The sequence below is a fragment of the Hippocampus bargibanti genome, linkage group LG04 (genome assembly GCF_051943395.1).
Source record: "Hippocampus bargibanti isolate YZ-2025 linkage group LG04, ASM5194339v1, whole genome shotgun sequence".
Taxonomy (NCBI): Eukaryota; Metazoa; Chordata; class Actinopteri; order Syngnathiformes; family Syngnathidae; genus Hippocampus; species Hippocampus bargibanti.
The window spans coordinates 18,431,995-18,449,835 of record NC_142737.1 but is presented as its reverse complement, the minus strand read 5'-3'; the positions used below and the strand labels follow the sequence as shown (position 1 = coordinate 18,449,835).

Sequence of the window (17,841 nt, the reverse complement as noted above, 5' to 3'; positions counted from 1 at the left end):
CATTTCCCTCATATGCCCACCATTACCAGAAACTACCGTATCTCCGCCCTCTGCCCTACAGATCCACGAACTGGACGTGAGACGGCTCTTCAAGCAGCAGAAGATCAAGAAAGCTGCGGGACCTGACAGAGTGTCCCCCTCCTGCCTGAAAGTCTGCGCTGACCAGCTGGCTCCAGTCTTCACACAAATCTTCAACAGATCCCTGGAGCAGTGTGAAGTCCCATCCTGCTTCACACAGTCTAATATCGTCCCAGTTCCAAAGAAACCAGCACCCTCGGGATTGAACGACTACAGACCTGTTGCTCTGACGTCTGTGGTCATGAAGTCCTTTGAACGCCTTGTGCTGAACCACCTAAAGAACATCACCGGACCTCTGCTAGATCCTCTTCAGTTTGCCTACCGGGCAAACAGGTCTGTGGAGGATGCAGTCAACATCGGACTGCACCACATCCTCGACCACCTCGACAACACAGGAACCTACGCAAGGATCCTGTTTGTGGACTACAGCTCTGCGTTCAATACCATCATCCCAGAACTCCTCATCCCCAAACTTCTCCAGCTTGGAGTGTCCCCTACGATCTGCCAGTGGGTCCTCAGCTTCCTGACAGGACGGACACAACAGGTCAGACTGGGGAAAATATCATCCTCAACACGAACCACGAGCACTGGAGCCCCGCAGGGATGCGTCCTCTCTCCATTGCTCTTCTCTCTCTACACGAACGACTGCACCTCAACGCACCCAGCTGTCAAATTCATAAAGTTCGCAGACGACACCACGGTCATCGGTCTCATCAAAGACGGCGATGAGTCTGCGTACCGACAACAAGTGGAGCAGCTGGTGCTCTGGTGCAGCCGTCACAACCTGGAGCTGAACACGCTCAAGACAGTAGAGATGATCGTGGACTTCAGGAAACATCCATCACCACAGCTACCCCTCACACTATCCAACTGCCTTGTGTCAACTGTTGAGACCTTCATTTCCTGGGAATCACAGTCTCCCAGGACATAAAGTGGGAGGTGAACACCAACTCTATCCTAAAAAAGGCCCAACAGAGAATGTACTTCCTGAGGCTGCTAAAGAAGCATGGCCTGCCACAGGAGGTGCTGCAACATTTCTACACGGCTGTCATCAAATCCATCCTGTGTTCTTCCATCACTGTTTGGTTCGGGGCCGCCACAAAAATGGACAAAATCCGACTTCAACGGACAGTTAGGACGGCGGAAAAAATTATTGGCACCGCCCTACCCACTCTAGAGGACTTGCACACTGCAAGACTCCAAACTAGGGTGCGGAAAATCATACTGGACCCTCCGCACCCTGCCCACCACCTTTTCCAGCTACTCCCCTCAGGCAGGCGCTACCGATCCATGCGCACCAAATCCAGCAGACATTTAAACAGCTTCTTCCCCCAAGCCATTAACTCTTTGAACAGTAGCCCAAATGGAATTGTATAGTGCCTCTTTGCAATTTTTTTGCTGATGATACTAGTGCAGCGTGTTCGACCGGAAACAAATTCCTTGTGTGTTCTACATACTTGGCAATAAAGATGATTCTGATCCTGATTTGAATACACAATGGACATAATAGAAGTTATGGTGTTTCGAGGGAGCTTCCTTGGGTGCAACTCGTGGTTTTACAACTAAAAAAACAAAACAAATCGACTGCATGTCGGAAAACAATTAGCAATGAGTATATTTGAAAGGAAAGACGCAACGGAGCAGAACGTAATAGAATTAAGTGTGAGGGGGAAAACACGGCATTCAAAGAAGCACTAATGAGGGATGGAAAGGCTTCAGCAGAGATCTTGCAGACTGCCTGGACATGTAGAAGGCAGGAGGAAGGCAGAGAGTTTTCTCTGGGCACACATGATAGGAAGCCTCATTAGTTCTCAGTTGTGGCCAAGCAGTGCAACACAGTCACAGAATAGCGGCCAACAAACATAGGCCATTCTCTGCAGAAGGTGTGACGTGTCTGCTGATGGCCAAACGCACCTTTTCGATAAGCATGTGCCTGCTTGGCAGGCAAATTGGGCCTACTTCTATCTAGTCTACCATTTATTTTAATCAATACAAGTGCAGATGGCGGCCTGGGTTACATTCAGGATGCCTGCTGCGCCGAGTGCATATTCTGGCGGACGAAAATGTGTGTGGGACAAAACAAAGACGATCAGATCAGGATGGAACACAACAAATGAGATGGCTCTGTCAGCTCATGGAGCACTTGGGAGCCTGATGGACCTCTGAACAGACATGTCCAGATGGTCAGATGGCGAATTCCAAGGCTCTGGAAGGAAACGAAGCGAGAAAGCACGACGCGGGAAACTGATCAAACGAATATACATAGACAAAAAAAAGTTCCCAATTACTGACAAAGTGACAAAGCCACCGCCAAAAATGCACAAAGTATCATTGTATTGTGTACCCTTACATGTCGCAGCTGCCCAGTGTGTGTGGATTTTATGCCAACTTTTTTCGTCACACATTCTTTGGGCTATAACCTAATCATAAAATTTAATCTGCAGTGCCAACAATGTTTCCCAAGGCTAAACTCGCACAATGCAACCTAACATAAGGAAGCAAGATGGGCATAGTAAAGTTTTTCCGGCTCAGATTCCAAGCATGCATGGTAAGTATGCTAAGGATATTTTGAACAGCCTCACATGGATGATTGTTCATAAAATCATCAAACCATCATCAATGTAAATCTGTTTTGGGGAAAGGAAAGCCATGGCTTTACACAGATAAATCTGGAGCACAACGCTCAAGCAGATTTGTAAAACTGAAATGGTATTAAGCATCTTTTTCAGGAGAAAATATATCCAGTGCCAATGGAGGCACAGCTGTTATGGTGAATATATAACACGACAACAAAACAGGCAGAGACTAAAGAAAAGCAGCACTGTGTCAAAATTAAGAAAAGTATACATTAAGAGCAACACTAATGGTAGCTCACTTCGTAAGTGTGACAAACATGCTAAGTACAGCGAGCTGCGCTAAAGCTTTGTGAATGTGTGAGTCAAATGCAAGATTCTTTCACAAAGAAACTTTGAACGCCTTGTCACCTCTCGCTGGATTCATGCCTCAACGCGTACAACACAGAGTCAAAGCAGGACAACAAGAGAAAAGTTGGGTCATATAACTAGTAGCAACCAGTAAATTAATGCAGTTTAGCAATCATGACATCGGCATTCGGACAGCCATCTATGTGTAACTTGAGGAAGGAACTATGTCTTTACATCAAGCTACAAATCAAGTCCTTAAATCGACCTACCATTGTTTCAAACAAGTGAGTGGCAAGTGTGTGGTACTATTTGTCATCTTGAGCCTCACCAGAAAGAATTACGACATGGATCTGCTTACAGAAATCACAACTCAAAAGTCTCCCAAAACACCACATTTCCAAAAGTCGGACAGAAAGCAACTCACCATCACCAAAGAAGGCTATTCCTCATTTCCTACGCTGGTATTTTTTTGGAAGGATTGCTGCAGGCAGGAGCAGCGTCAGCATCACTGGCAACGCCTCCACTCTAATAGAATCTCATGCTTGGAGAGCAAGGGGTGGGCTGCATTTGGGTACGAGGGCAGAGAGAAATGCAGTGGAGAAAACGTGGGAAGCTCAGCTGCACATGGGAGAACCGACAGAAGAAGAAAGGTAGAATGGTGGACGCCTTGGCAAGACGAGAGTCAGCACTGAAGACAGGGTCCAAGAGCTCAGGAGACCGCTGACAGAGCAGGAGACTGGCTCCTCTCCTGCCAGCCATCTCAAAACAATAACACCCACGCACTTCATCTCCACTCTACCCTGACCCCAGCCTTCCAGAGATCCCTCCACCTCCTCCTCCTCATTCTCCTCCTCCTCCTGTGCTTTCCCTTGCACTGTATACAGTGCACAGCCCGCCCTTGTAGGTCTGTGCCAGCCAATCACCTACGAGCAGCGCAAAGTCCCACCTTTTAATGCACACCCACACAAACAAAGCAGTGAGAGAGTAATGAGGAAGCCGAACAGAACAAGTGCTACACAGAGGAGATAAGTGGAGTGAATAACAGCCAGGGGAGAGGGAGGGTATGATCATGCTGAAGTCAGAGCAACAGGAAAAGAACATGAGAACATAAACTGTCTGAAAAAAGAATTGAGTACTTCAAAAGCAATGAACAAGTACACACGGAAAAGCCTGGCACACCATGAAAGGCAAAGAACAGGTATGTATAAACACATTCCTTATAGACCAAGTGAAACAAAACACAGAACCTTGCTTAACGAGGCAAGAATTCACGGCATATACAGTACATATTTCCTTAGCCAACATCTCTCACCTGCTTCCTTTCAACACTGTCTCTCTCCAGATGGACACCGTAAACATACTACAAATGCATAACCTTGTATATCCTGTTTCCTGTGTGAGCACAGAAAAGTGCTGGAAAAGGTCAAGCTGAACTGAAGAAAGCCAAGCGAGGCAGCACAAACTCTTCGGACAGGGAGGGCTAACCCGCTAACATGCAAATCAAAACCTTTGAAAAATGTTTTCACTGCTCAATACCGCTCTCTTACAAAAAAAAACAAAACAAAACATGTTCTCCTGAGTCAAGCTCCACCTACGAACACCACATTGCACAACTGAACCCACAAATGTTTTGAATCATACATCAAACTGAAGGAAGTAATTCCGGAGTAACTGCTCTGAAAACCATTTTTACAGTAAAGTTCTCCTCAAAGAAACGTTGAAACAAAACAATCAGAGTCCTAAACCAGTGCTAAAGGGATCCTATCAGACTGACAGTTGTGTTTGAAATGGGGGCAGAGAGGCAACCTTTAGTTCGTGTCGCAGAAAATGCAAATGGTATTTTCCCCAAGTAAATTGAGCGGTTTGCAAATGTTCTATATCAGGGGTGTCCATGTCATTTTTTGCCGCGGGCCACATTGTAGTTACGGTTTCCTCTCGAGGGCCGTTATGAATTTGGGGAACCCATTAGAATGTTTAAATCCCTTCAAATATTACATATAGAGCACACAGCAAATTAATGAATAACTCGTTTTCAAATCTGAAGTCAAGAATAATGACTTTTATTGTGGTTGACATCCAAAAATAAGAAATTTTGGCTAAGGTTTTTGCAATCATCATGGAATTTAACAAGTTTGATTTGCTTTCGTGGGCCGAAAAAAATGATGTGGTGGGCCGGATTTGGCCCGCGGGCCTTGACTTTGACACCTGTGTTCTATATGGATTCAACATCAAGACAGATTCTTGTATTCCAATTAGATTAAAACCATACTAAAACATTAAGTTACATTTCAGTTCGCTTCAATGGCTTCAAACAGAACACATTCCTGTTGCCAATACCGCCAATTATGACATGAATCGTTTAATCAATAATTTAATTCAGTATCTTCAACAGTTGGAAAATAGTGCTTCAAGTCACATTTAGGTTTTCAGCTGTAATTGCTCGGGTTAAACACTGGGTAGCTCCACATAACCTTTTAGAATCTGAAGTCACATCATTTAATTAATGATTGCAGAATTCAATGTTCAAAAAATGATTATTGCAGTGATCAAGCTTGAATGTCACTAATTACAGACAACCACCGCAGCCAATTCTGACACTCTTTGCAACCATTAAATGTTTGAGAGGAGCACAAAGAAGTGAGATGCTAATGTACAAATCCTGGACTGGAGATGGCGCTCACTTGCACTTTGGTGGATTGTACACTTTTTGGTGAATACTATTAGCAGATAATTATCGAAAATTCATCCTTGGCGGAAATGGTACAGCCTGTACAACTGAATCAAATGTAAGTAGACAAGGCCGGTGGTTCAATATCACGACACAGTGAGGACCACAAATACAGTGATACCTCAGCTCACGAACATAATTGGTTCCCAGAAAGTGTGTGTGAGGGAAAACATTCATCTTCCAAACATTTATTTCCCATAAGAAACCATTAAAATGAGAATAATACGTTCCCATAAATTTTTTTCAAATAAATAATCACAAAATATACCTTATTTTATGTATAACAAATGTGCTATTGTATTGTAATTAAAGAAATAAACTGTACAGTATAATAAAGTTGTTTTATTTACCTTTGTGATGATCGTTGATGTCGTTGCCTCTTGATATCCGAGTGAAGTGGCTGTGCTTTCTCGGCGATAATACCCTCACTCACACTGGCCCCAGCTATCTGCTTTTCATTAATGCAAATCAACAGAAGTTTTGCAACCTCTTCTATTGCTTGAGACCATTGCTTAGACAACACAGAAACACCCTTAGCCACACACACACACACACACACACACACACACACACACACACACACACACACACACACACACACACACACACACACACACACACACACACACACACACACACACACACACACACACACACACACCATTGTCTTATGGATGGTAGCAATAGTAGACTTAGCGTACTGGTACTGGGACGCGAAGTCACACAAACGCACACCTTGTTCGTGTTTTTCAATGATCTCCTTCTTCTGCTCGATCGTAATTTTCTTTAATGTCTTCTTCAGCTTAACACTAGCCTGTGGTGGGGTCTTTTTCGGTCCCATAATAGCAAAAGTACACTCGATAACAATCCACGTCCGCACTCAAAGAAAGGGGGTGACGAAAACTAGTCTGCCAGTCGCCGTTGCGCTATTCGACCGTGTGGTTTGGTGTTCATCCACCGAAAACTAGTCCGCCAGCCACCGTCGCGCTGTTCGATCGCGTAGTGTAGTTCGTCCGCCGAAAACTAGTTTGTCAGCCGAGACTATATGCTCGCGAATGTAATCAGAATCAGAATCATTTTATTGCCAAGTATGTAGAACACACAAGGAATTTGTTTCCTAAAAAAAAATGCTAAGTGGCACTATACAGTTCCATTTTGGCTGCTGTTGAAAGAGTTCAAAGAGTTAATGGCTTGGGGGAAGAAGCTGTTTAAATGTTTAAATGAGGCGAAACGTTCATGAGCTAAAACGTTCGTGAGCTGAAGCTTTCGTCAGCGGCGGTATCACTGTATTTCAATGATGCTGTGTGAATAAATTACAACGCACTGAAGGTATGACAGAGGTAGAGAAGAGGGCACGCAAACCAGCAATGCACAGTATTTCATATTTACATGTCAAATTTTGATCAAATTTGTAGAATTCCAACCACACCTACGTATATTTCTAAACAGAAGGAGTGCAGCACCGTCATAGCAAATGCAAAAAGTAGGGCATCCAGACCTAAATTGGGAACTCGACAGACATATCATCTCACCTTGACGACATTATGTGTTGTGCATCATGTTGGCTTTGTAAATTTGTGGCAGGTGTGCATTACCATAACATGTCTGTCACCTGAGATGTGACTATCAAAATGTTGTATTCTTAAAACACACACGTGAAGACTCATCCGCATGTCAGTAAACCATCAGGCCCTCTTGACTTTCATATTGGTTGAAGAGAAGCTTACCGCTCCACAATGTTGGCGACTGCCATTTCAACCAAGCAAAAAGTCAGTCATGAGAATGACTTGTAATCTTAACATACATACGCCAGGGCAAAGGTGAGGTTCCTCATACCAGCTCAATTTAATGACTCAGGAACACATATTTGCGATAATTTAGTAAAGGTTGCCGCATAATCATGCTTGCATTAAAATACACCGTCAAGCTTTGACAGCTGGCAGACCAGGATGTTAGGTTTCATTCCAAAAGGGTCTCTGTTAGAACCCAATGGAGGCTATCTCGCTGCAGAGATCCTGTTCAGCCGTGCCCCACATCGCCTATGCAATCTGTTACCAGAAAAGGTTTGAAATCTATAACACATACTGTAATAACCTGGATCGCATAACCTTCTGAAAAACACAGAAACAATTGATTGGTATAGGACGCAGACTTCTAGAGGTTACCTTCTCGGTTCTATGAGGAACTAAGTAAACAGGAACAAATAAAAACCTAAGTTGATTCTGCACTTCTTTTAAATCGGTGGAAGAGATGTAAGAACAGATAATAGATGCAAACTCTGTGGGAAGCCAACACAAGCTTTTTGAAGACAGCTCATTCACCCACAGAGAAATGCAATTTATGGAGCTGCTTATGATCTGTTTTCAAGTCAGATTTCCAAGCAGCCAAATTAATTATTTGAGCCACCGGTGTAAAAAAGGCTAATCCTTATGATATACCAATACTGTAGTCTGCACACAGCAAGCGTGAGCACATCATTAGCAAAAAATCATGAGGACACACATCAAGCTTGTCCCTTGAGATTGTGACTTGGCGGTGAACATGAGGGGTACGTTTCAATCATCTGTGGCTGCATCATACACACTGCAACAACCGAATGAGATCCAATACAAGAGAGAGCTGAGAAGAAAATTTGACATGACTTAAACATAAGTACAGTACAATGGTGTTCAGTCCGTCTGCCTTGTTAAGTCTTTTGGGCAAATCAGCAAACCACCATCTGTTCGACCTGGTGTGACCCCACTTGGCTGCAATGTAAGTGAAGTGTAATGGGGAAATGTCAAAATCAATCTCTGGAGTCGAACCTCATCCTTTGACAAGGTTTCAAAAAATCAGCCATGACTATATCGGGAGAAGGATGCTGAGCCTTGAACTGCCAGGCAGGAGACCGAGAGGAAGACCGTAGAGGAGCTTTATGGATGTTGTCAAAGAGGACATGTAGGTAGCCGGTGTGAAAGAAAAGGACGTACAATACCGGGTTAGATGGACGACATTGATTTTCTGTGGCGATCCCTGATGGAAAAAGCCGAAAAGAAAGAAGAGGAAGAAGAAGAGGAGGAGGAAGAAGAAGAAGAGGAAGAAGAAGAATAAGAAGAAGAGGAAGAAGAAGAGGAGGAGGAAGAAGAAGAAGAAGAGGAGGAAGAAGAAGAAGAAGAGGAGGAAGAGGAGGAGGAAGAGGAAGAAGAGGGCGAGGAGGAGGATGAGGAGGAGTAGGAGGAGTTTTTTTGTGTGGGAGACTTGCTAATGAACATACAAAACGACTGAATCAACAAAGAGCAATCCAAAGACAACCTAAGGTGGATTTTGGTTTGGATTTTGGATTTTAAGGTGGATTTTGTGATGCAAAAAATGTGACCAGGCTAAAATAAAACGTTCACAATGTTTCCACTTGTAATGTGTACTAAAACCTATAAAACGTTTTTTGACAGTGGAAATAAAAATAAAGAACTGGCATAATGTGAATATACCACCTTAAAACTGGAGATGTGGCTCTGTTCAGAATTAAACAATCAGATTCAAACTCGTGTTAAATGGCAGTAATGACATAGTGGCCACAATTTGAAGGTTGAGAGTAAAGCAAACTTGGCCAACAATCTTTTGGGTAATACTTAGGAGTTAACACAATATCAAGCCCAGTTTTTACGTACCCCATCCACATTCAGATATAGGCAGATATAAAGATATAAAAGTTATAAAAGTATTTTGTACAGCAATCTCTAACAAATTACATTATTTACAGAATTCCGAGTGTCAGACAGCCATTGTACTGCATTGCTGAGTGTCACCTTAAGTGCTCTTTGACATTGTTAGAGTTATTCGGTGAAATGCCTCAGCGCTGTGTGGTGATGAACTGTTCACATTCAGGCAGAGTTGTTTGTGAGGCCAAAAGAAAAGAATGGGGCACCTAAATGGATTTGGAATGAGACAGTTTCGTCCGGGAAAGTGAACGAATTTGAAGTCAGTGTCAACGAGCATTTGTGTTACAAGAATTACAAAGACATTTGTTTTCTCAACCGGATTTGCAAAAATAAAAAGTAGGTGTAATAATCAAAAACTAAGTCTGGCTTTTGTTTAAAAACACATTCGATTCAAAATGTGCATGTACATGGATGGAATCATGGACAAACTATACGAGTGCATGGATTGAATAATGGTTTGCAACCTGCAATGCTGCCAATATAATATGCGGAATGGCTGGCAACGCAGCAGAACTATCTTGCCAATGACAGCGTAAAACACCAACCCAGTCTGACTGCTGCTCTCAGTGCTAGCGGGAATACATGGACCAAGTAGGTAATACCATCGTGCGCAATTTACAGCACAGCACGACATCAAATTCCAAAAAATAACGCTACGCCAATAACACAGCCTGTATAGTTTACCATTTTTCCAATCCCCACGGGTCTCATCTCTATTTCATGTTCATTCGTTTGGGGACAATATTCTCCGCATTCTGAGCATCCAACTCGTCCACAACCCTCTCTTCCTCCAACTCTTCGAACACTGGGATGCCCTCAGATAAGTATAAAGTGCAGCATTCTGAATCAATTTCTGACTGGCTTTGTACATTTTCCATCGAAAGCCCCGCTATTGTTGTTTTAAAGTGATGCCACACGTTCAGTTTTGTCGCATGTCAGGGGTTCACTTTGGGAATTTAAGGAATATATTTTTTTCATGCTTTCTTTAATGTATGTTGTTTAATTACTTGTGACATAAAAATAATTCATTTGTGAGTTTTGCACAAAATCATTTCACTGTTGTTGTTGTTAAGTGCATCTGATTACACCCATATAAAATTCAAATTTGTTCTGGTACTCTTGAGCTGACATTTTTTTGCATTCGTGATATAGTTTATATCCAATGTAGCAATTTTAAGTTTGGCAAAGGCAATTACTTTTGTTTCACTCTTTCAGAGGTATTCATTCGCTTGGACATTTACAATTATGTCTGAAGATTGAATCAGATTGATAGGCGTTAATAATATTCCTCAAATCAACAGTATTAATAGAGCACTTTGAAACAACCATTTGTCCACGTTCATGTAACAAAATAATGTAACCAAATTATAAAAAGCGTGTCTAATGAATATTCAATGCAGTTAAATCACTATCAATTTATAAACCACACATTCTATTAAGCCTGACATTTGAATATATAGATGAATGTTTAATGATTCAGTGCCAATTGGTATCGACAAAAAGATAAGAAGAAATGTGTGGCGATGACACAAGAAAACCAACAAAAAATGGAAATGTGGACTGAACTTACATTGAACAGGTTTGTCTTGTTTCTTTCACAGAAGAGTCCTTGTGCAGGCATGTGCTTTTGTTGTTGCCATGGGACACTGCTTCCTAGCAACACATCTCGGGCCCACTGTAGGTTCTGTGGTAATAAATAAATTCATTAAAAAAACATCTAGATTTCAATAAATGCAAAATTAAACTATCATCATGCGGATCGCCTTCTATCATCACAATATATTGGTGTGATGAATTAACAGTACGTTTGCATGTATAGTATGTTGTTTATGAGTACATCGATGAAAAGGTTTCTTCAGACGTCATCTGTACTTCTTTGAAGGTGTCGGACGTTTCGCTTCTTATCCAAGAAACTTCGTCAACAAACTAAATTCTTACTGGTAGTTTAGGCCCTATATATATCCCTACTGTCCAGACATGGCGGTGCCAGACTCTGCTATGATGATGCTGCTATGATCATAGCACAGTCCGGCACCGATGGACCACTCCCGTATGACTGAGAGCTTACACAGACGGTTATGAGTACAGTTAAATATGAACAGTGCTCATTTACAATCAGGAAAAACCCAAGATGCTAAGAGCTATGAAAGGGTAAGCTAAATATATATTTGAAAACATCCTATCACCAACTACAATAAATAGTGAAAAACATGAATTAATGGAGACATAGCCTCCATTACAATGCATTAGAAAACTCACAGAAGGATGCCCCCACAGTAAAGTAGAGCACAGCATCTCATGTACCAACCTGACTGAAAAAGCAGGGCTCTCAACCCACAGAGCATTGGAGCTTACATAGTCTTTGTCAGAAACTAATGTGAAATAAATCAAATGCAAACAAAAGAAGATGAGGGGAAAATGAGGCAGCCATTACAGCTGATATTACTGCTAATTCAGATTATACCATAGTCAGTAGATAGTTGAATTACATATTGTGCTGCTATTATACAAATGGACAGCATGTTACTAGTTAACATGCTGAGAAAATGAGTTAACAGAGGTGGACTGACCTGGTGGGTTTTGCTGTTGGTGTAAAAGAAAGCCAGGCGGTAGAGACTCTTATAATGTTGAGGAAACCGCCCGAGGCAGAGGAAAAGAGAGCGGACGCACATTTCCACCAACATTTTTTTCCGGTCCGCATGTTCTGCAGGCAGGGCCTTAGGTACCTCAATCACCTCGGCGGGAGGCTCTAGCTTCTTTTTGCCTTCATTGGCAGGGATTTGAGAAGCAGGCTGTTGAGAGGTAGCTGCTTTCGGAGCAGTAGTGGGAACAAGCACAGGCGGAAGGCAGACATCTGCAGAGATTTTGGGAATTGAAGCCTCAGGGAGGGTCACCACCACCATTTCCACAATTTCCTCAACAAGGTTTTCATCGGTCTGGTGGACAGTCAGATCGCCATGTAACTCTAAAAAAGTACAGCATATGCAACATGTTAAGACTGGTGAAATGAAACCCAATTCAAATAAAGCTGGTACATTGTGTTAAGCATAAATGAAAACAGAAGAAAATGACCTGAAACTCATGTTCCACCTACATTGAATTCAATATAAAACAAAGACAAGATTTATAAAATTGGTAATCTTTTTATGGCTGCAACACATTAAAAAAGCTGTGACAGTTGGCATCCAAGACAGAAAAGTTAGAGGGATGTTCGTCAAACACCTCTTTAGAACATCCCATTAGTGAACATACTAAGTGGGAACAGGTGCCTGCCATCATTTGAAAATAATCGGATTCTGTTTTTATTCATGTTTAAAACAACATCCCAACTTCATTTAAATTCTGTTTGCATTTATACATCCACCCATCCATTTCCATTTTCTGCTTGGACATGCTGGATTGGAGCCTATCCTGGCTGTCTTGCGGAAGTAGGCGGGGCGTACCTTGAACTGGTTGCTAAACAATCGCAGGCCACACATAAAAAATATATGCGTTCACAATTACACCTACAGACAATTTGGAGTGCCCAATCAACCTGACATGCATGTTTTTGGAATGTGGGAGGAAACCGGAGTCCACTCACACAAACACAAGAGAACAGGCAAACTCGACACAGAAAGGCTGGAGCCAGAATTGAACCCTGCACTTCTGCATTGCCATTGCATTTCTAATGTGCTCGCCATTTGTCCACCATGCTGCCCTGATTGTATTTATGAAACTTAAATAAAAATACATGAACGTTATGTGAACGTACAATACAGGTACATGCATAGTAAGATCATACTGTAAATGTGCGGACATTTCTTTCACGCAAAGAATAGTATAGTCTGATATGAGTCCTGGTATACCCGTATCCTCAGACGCAGGCTGTCCTTCTTTCACAGGCGTTGTGCTCTCTGATGATGATGTATTGACTTTGCCACAGGCAGGTTTGTGACTACTGTCTTGGGAGCTGGTTGGATCTGTGTAAGCATCCTGGGTGGAGTTGGAGTCAGAAAGCATTACCACCTCGCTGTCCTGACTGCGTTCTGCCAAAACAGGAAACAACACAAAAAGTTATTTCACCAGTTGACTGGCTATAGACCTATTGAAAATCATGAAAAAGTTAATTTTGCCTAAAAAGTTACAATGAAAGTTACAATGACTTTAACTAAGAACAATACAAGGAACTTGTAACACAAGAGGGTGAGGGGTATAAGTAGGATTGGCAGAGTTGGACAGTTTGGAAAGCCGACCAAAACTATAACAGTTACCCTAAATTATTACGAGAGCTATGGAGGATCATTGGCAGAGAACTGTTTATAACCAAATGAGGAGTGTAGGAAAGCACAGGAATTTTCACAGTCAGGGGTGAACAGCAAACATCGTATGGCACTGGAGATGAGTAATCTGATAAACTGTGAAAATGAGCGCCTCTGTTAGGAACACACTTCATTACAGAGCTGTTTTCTGACTGAAGGCAAAGCTTCTAAGAGAGTTTGGTGGGTTTGGAGATCAGTACCATTCAGGGAAGCCAGCCACATTGAAGACCTGGGCAAGCAGTAATCATGGTCAAACTCTGGTGAGGCTGTTGAAGATATGGGGAGCTGGTTTTAAGACAGTATCAAACAGAAGTGTACCTCTGAATGCATTTTGTACATTACATTTAAAATGCAGGCTGGTCACAAACAAAAATAAGACATTTTTAACAAATGGGGGCATAAAGGCCCACCCCCTTGTACGACCCAATTCAGACAAAAAAGGCATCCGCTCAATTAGGTTGGAAGAGTAAAGTCAATCTTATTCTTGGACAATACTGTTTCTCTATTGAACTACATGTAACATTTTGCCTTGTGAGCCTGAATATTCCCAGTCAATATTTTCGTCAATGTAAACTGAGATTAATAGGACAACTAAAATAAACTAACAATTGTCCATAATTGCGTTAAAACAGAATCAAAAGACAGGAAGGTCAAAGGACAGTCTTTACAATTACTTTATGTCTGAATCAGGCCCAACAGTCTTCTCACTGGAATGTGCGTCAAACAGAAAAACTTGCGAACACGTGCATAGTGCCACATTTTAATAACTTGGGTTTCAGTTCTTTGCCAATAACAGACGACCCATTGGTTTCTGAGTTTGCTCATTTGCACTGATTGCATAGAATTTCCAAAAATGTCCCATTAGTGTGATTAAAACATGAATCACAGAGGACAAGGTATCCCCAGAGAGTCAGGATTTTTAGTCATGTTAAATCTTCACCGAAATCGAACAAAGCACAACTATGTGAAGCACCAGACAAAAAAGTGAATTGTGTAAAGGATCAAAGTTTGTCTTAGTATTGAGGGCAGTGAACCCATTAAAGTTACATGCATATACAGTCATGTACAGGCAAAGCAGGTAGTCAAAGCAAGCAGGCAAGAGAGGTAGCAGGCAGTTGGGTAGGTAGATAGGAAGGGGAAAATAATCTGGAAAACAGGGACAAACCTGGCAACGTGGGCAATATGGCTGCATTATAAGTACATTCAACCTTAGCATGGAACATGGGATGTATGTGGCAACTGACTGTTTTTTTTATTATGCCAAATTATCTCTTTTTTTCAGTTTCGCTGGAGTACAAAGTCTTTGCAAAAATATCTGTACATTGTAAGATCTGGATGTCATAATTAAAGTCGACAAATATGTTTAAAAATTGCACGTTTCCTGTAAGGGGCATCATGTCAGGAGAAATCATGATGACAAAACCACAGTAGCACGTTAGCTGTTTATATGGCAAGAAGTTGAACTGTGCCAGCAGACAGAATGCTGATGACCACAATCAATTTAATCATTTGATCTTATGTACATAATGGCAAAAATGCAAAACATGCAGAGGCAGAGGTTTTGGCAAGAGTTGGACATTGGACATCAGATTGTCAAGACGAAAAGGATCCAGATCAGGTCGTATCTCACTAAGTACTTGGAGATGATTGCGTTTTTGATTGTGGTTTATTGTTTTTGTACATGTAACGAATATGAGGGTTGTCATTTCAGAATATCGACAAACATTGTGGTTTTATTCAGTAAAAGCAGGAAATATGGGAAGAAATATTCTTTTAAATTCAGATTTGCTAGAGCAAACGAAATTCAAATGGCAGTCCCTATCAAAGAGTAGATGGCATGTTTTAATTTGTATTTTTTTTTTTCAAAATATAAACTTAGTAAATTTATGTAAACAGCAGCTCAAAATAAGTTGCACATTAAATAAACAAAAATATATTATTGACATGTTATTTCCGCTTTTAGGTTTTCGTGTTCAGTTAGTTGGATGAATGACCCCAATACTTATTTTCGTGAATGAATTTGCTACAGACCATATTTTCCACACTATAAAGCGCACCTGAAAGCATTACATTTTCTGAAACGGAAAAAGTGTCCCTTATAATCTGAAGCATCTTCCATATGGATCAATTGGAGACCGTTGTTAAACCTCTGTATAAAAAAAGCTGTATTGTATTGTATTCCTTTAAACATAGCTCCATCTAGTGGCTGTTGTGGTATTACACCACTACAGCCACTATTGTGGCTTTTTCTATGCTCCTTATAATGTGGTGCATGCTATATATGCACCCTATACTGTATATTAAAAAAAGTTTTAAAATAGGCCATTTATTGAAGGTGTGCCTTATACTATGAAATGGCTTATGATGCCCAAATTTTATTTATAAGTGCCTTACAAAAGTAGTTAGAATCGTGCTTCGGTTTTCTTTTCTTTTTTTTTTAATTTGATTCATAAAAAAGTGTTTCCCCGTATTTATTGCCTTTACAACCGTTAATCTTCGTGGATTCTATTCGCTTGTTTCATAATATGTTCTATTTGACGGTATGTATACTTTTAGATACAAAAATAGATGATATCTCTGTATTTGTGCATTGGTAACTGTGGGTTCCTTCAAACCAATTGCCTCGCCAACAAAATCGTTGTTTAAAGTGAAATGGTGGCAGTCATCAATAACGGGGCAACGATGTTACGAGAAGGAAACCGCCGAGCTGGGAAGGAAAGCAAAGCTGTGACAAGCCACACAGATGCATGCGCATACTACAGCCAATGTGCCCTCGCAAACTTTAAATCTACCGCTGTCTCCGTAATACGATGTAGTCAAGTAGACGGAAGCCATATTGCCCATTTCACCACATCCCAATCATCCAGTGCAAAGGGTCCATTGAACTCAAACCAAGGCCACACAGCATGGTGATTATCAATCTGAGAATTATTCAGTGGACTCCCTGCCCAAGTGCGAAAAGGGCGAGGGGGACCAAGCACAGAGACAGTGCTTAGGACTAGGACTGTACCATCAGCCTGCTGTTCCTCATGCCGCTGCTGCTGCCACTGCTGCCGTCGGAGAGTTTTGCGTTTGGCGTAATCGTGGTCAAATGGTGTGGCGACGTAGAGAGGGGATGTCACACCTGGAGTGGCAACTGATGGAAGGGAAGAGCCGAGGATGTGGCCTATGCCTACCGAGGAACTATTAAGGTCTTCATCAATCACAGAGGTAGATTTCTCCCTGAAATGAATGAGTGAACATGCTTTTTTACAATGTACGATTCAAAATGTAATCAATACTCTTGAGTCACCTTGGACAAGGTTACTTACTTTTCAGTAGACCTGGGTATGCTAGGCACACTCTTCTCTTCCCCCTTAGCAAAGGGCCCTGTCGCAGCTTCAACCAATAAACTGAACAAGACTTCATGGTCCAGATTGGACTCATCAACCTGCAGCAGCTTTAGGATTGTAGTGCTAAGCCGGAAGTGCAACTGGAAGAAATAAAGTTAATGCGTGGTTTCAAACAATAAAACTGAGTATGTGTTGAAATAACAGTATGCTGGACAATCTTGAACAATTTACCTCCAGTGCCTCCATAGCAAGGTCAGGTGGATTGTGATAATGGATTTTACGAGGATACCTAGCAGCCTCTTCATGCAGAAAGTGTGCTGCCTTCAAATTCAAACAGATAACACTCAACAAAGCAGTCAAGTGTAACATGGAAACCTAAATAGATGAAATGACAGGAAGGGTTCTTGTATGGAAGAGAAAAGTTCATTGCATACTGACAGTGCATATGAATGCACTGCTTGTATAGCAAGGCACCCTATCCCTCCCCGATCCGCTCTTGACCTCAACAACATTGTGTTTGAAATTCCAAAGTTCATCTGCCTCATCAATTTCATCATAACACAACAGCTATGACTAATGCTTTTTTTTTTTAATCTTTTGCGAAAACAAACACACGCATTTTATAAGGGGAGAGAAACAGCTACGGTATTTTCTTTGTGTAGGTGGGTTATGAAACCAACAATCTCAAGAGTGTAGCCTTATTTAAAAAAAAATCCAAAATGTAAACAGTTCCATCATGTTTACTTTATTTTTTTTAAAATTTTTAGAAACGGCAAGTGC

General features: G+C 41.6%; 1 protein-coding gene across 6 annotated transcripts in view; it reads right to left on the bottom strand.

Moving 5' to 3' along the window:
- The window catches only part of cabin1 (calcineurin binding protein 1), a 43,108-nt gene that overhangs the window by 16,439 nt on the left and 8,828 nt on the right, over positions 1–17,841 (bottom strand). For 2 of the 6 annotated variants that reach the window (XM_088994536.1, XM_088994539.1), the window contains exons 25-31: positions 17,293–17,436; positions 17,041–17,201; positions 16,740–16,951; positions 13,930–13,995; positions 13,277–13,456; positions 11,999–12,393; positions 10,999–11,112 (exon numbers count right to left, since the gene is read on the bottom strand). In XM_088994536.1, the coding sequence (XP_088850662.1) occupies positions 10,999–11,112; positions 11,999–12,393; positions 13,277–13,456; positions 13,930–13,995; positions 16,740–16,951; positions 17,041–17,201; positions 17,293–17,436 (1,272 nt within the window). The remainder of the gene's footprint in view (positions 1–10,998; positions 11,113–11,998; positions 12,394–13,276; positions 13,457–13,929; positions 13,996–16,739; positions 16,952–17,040; positions 17,202–17,292; positions 17,437–17,841) is intronic. The other 4 variants (XM_088994540.1, XM_088994537.1, XM_088994538.1 and 1 more) reach the window with 4 other exon arrangements.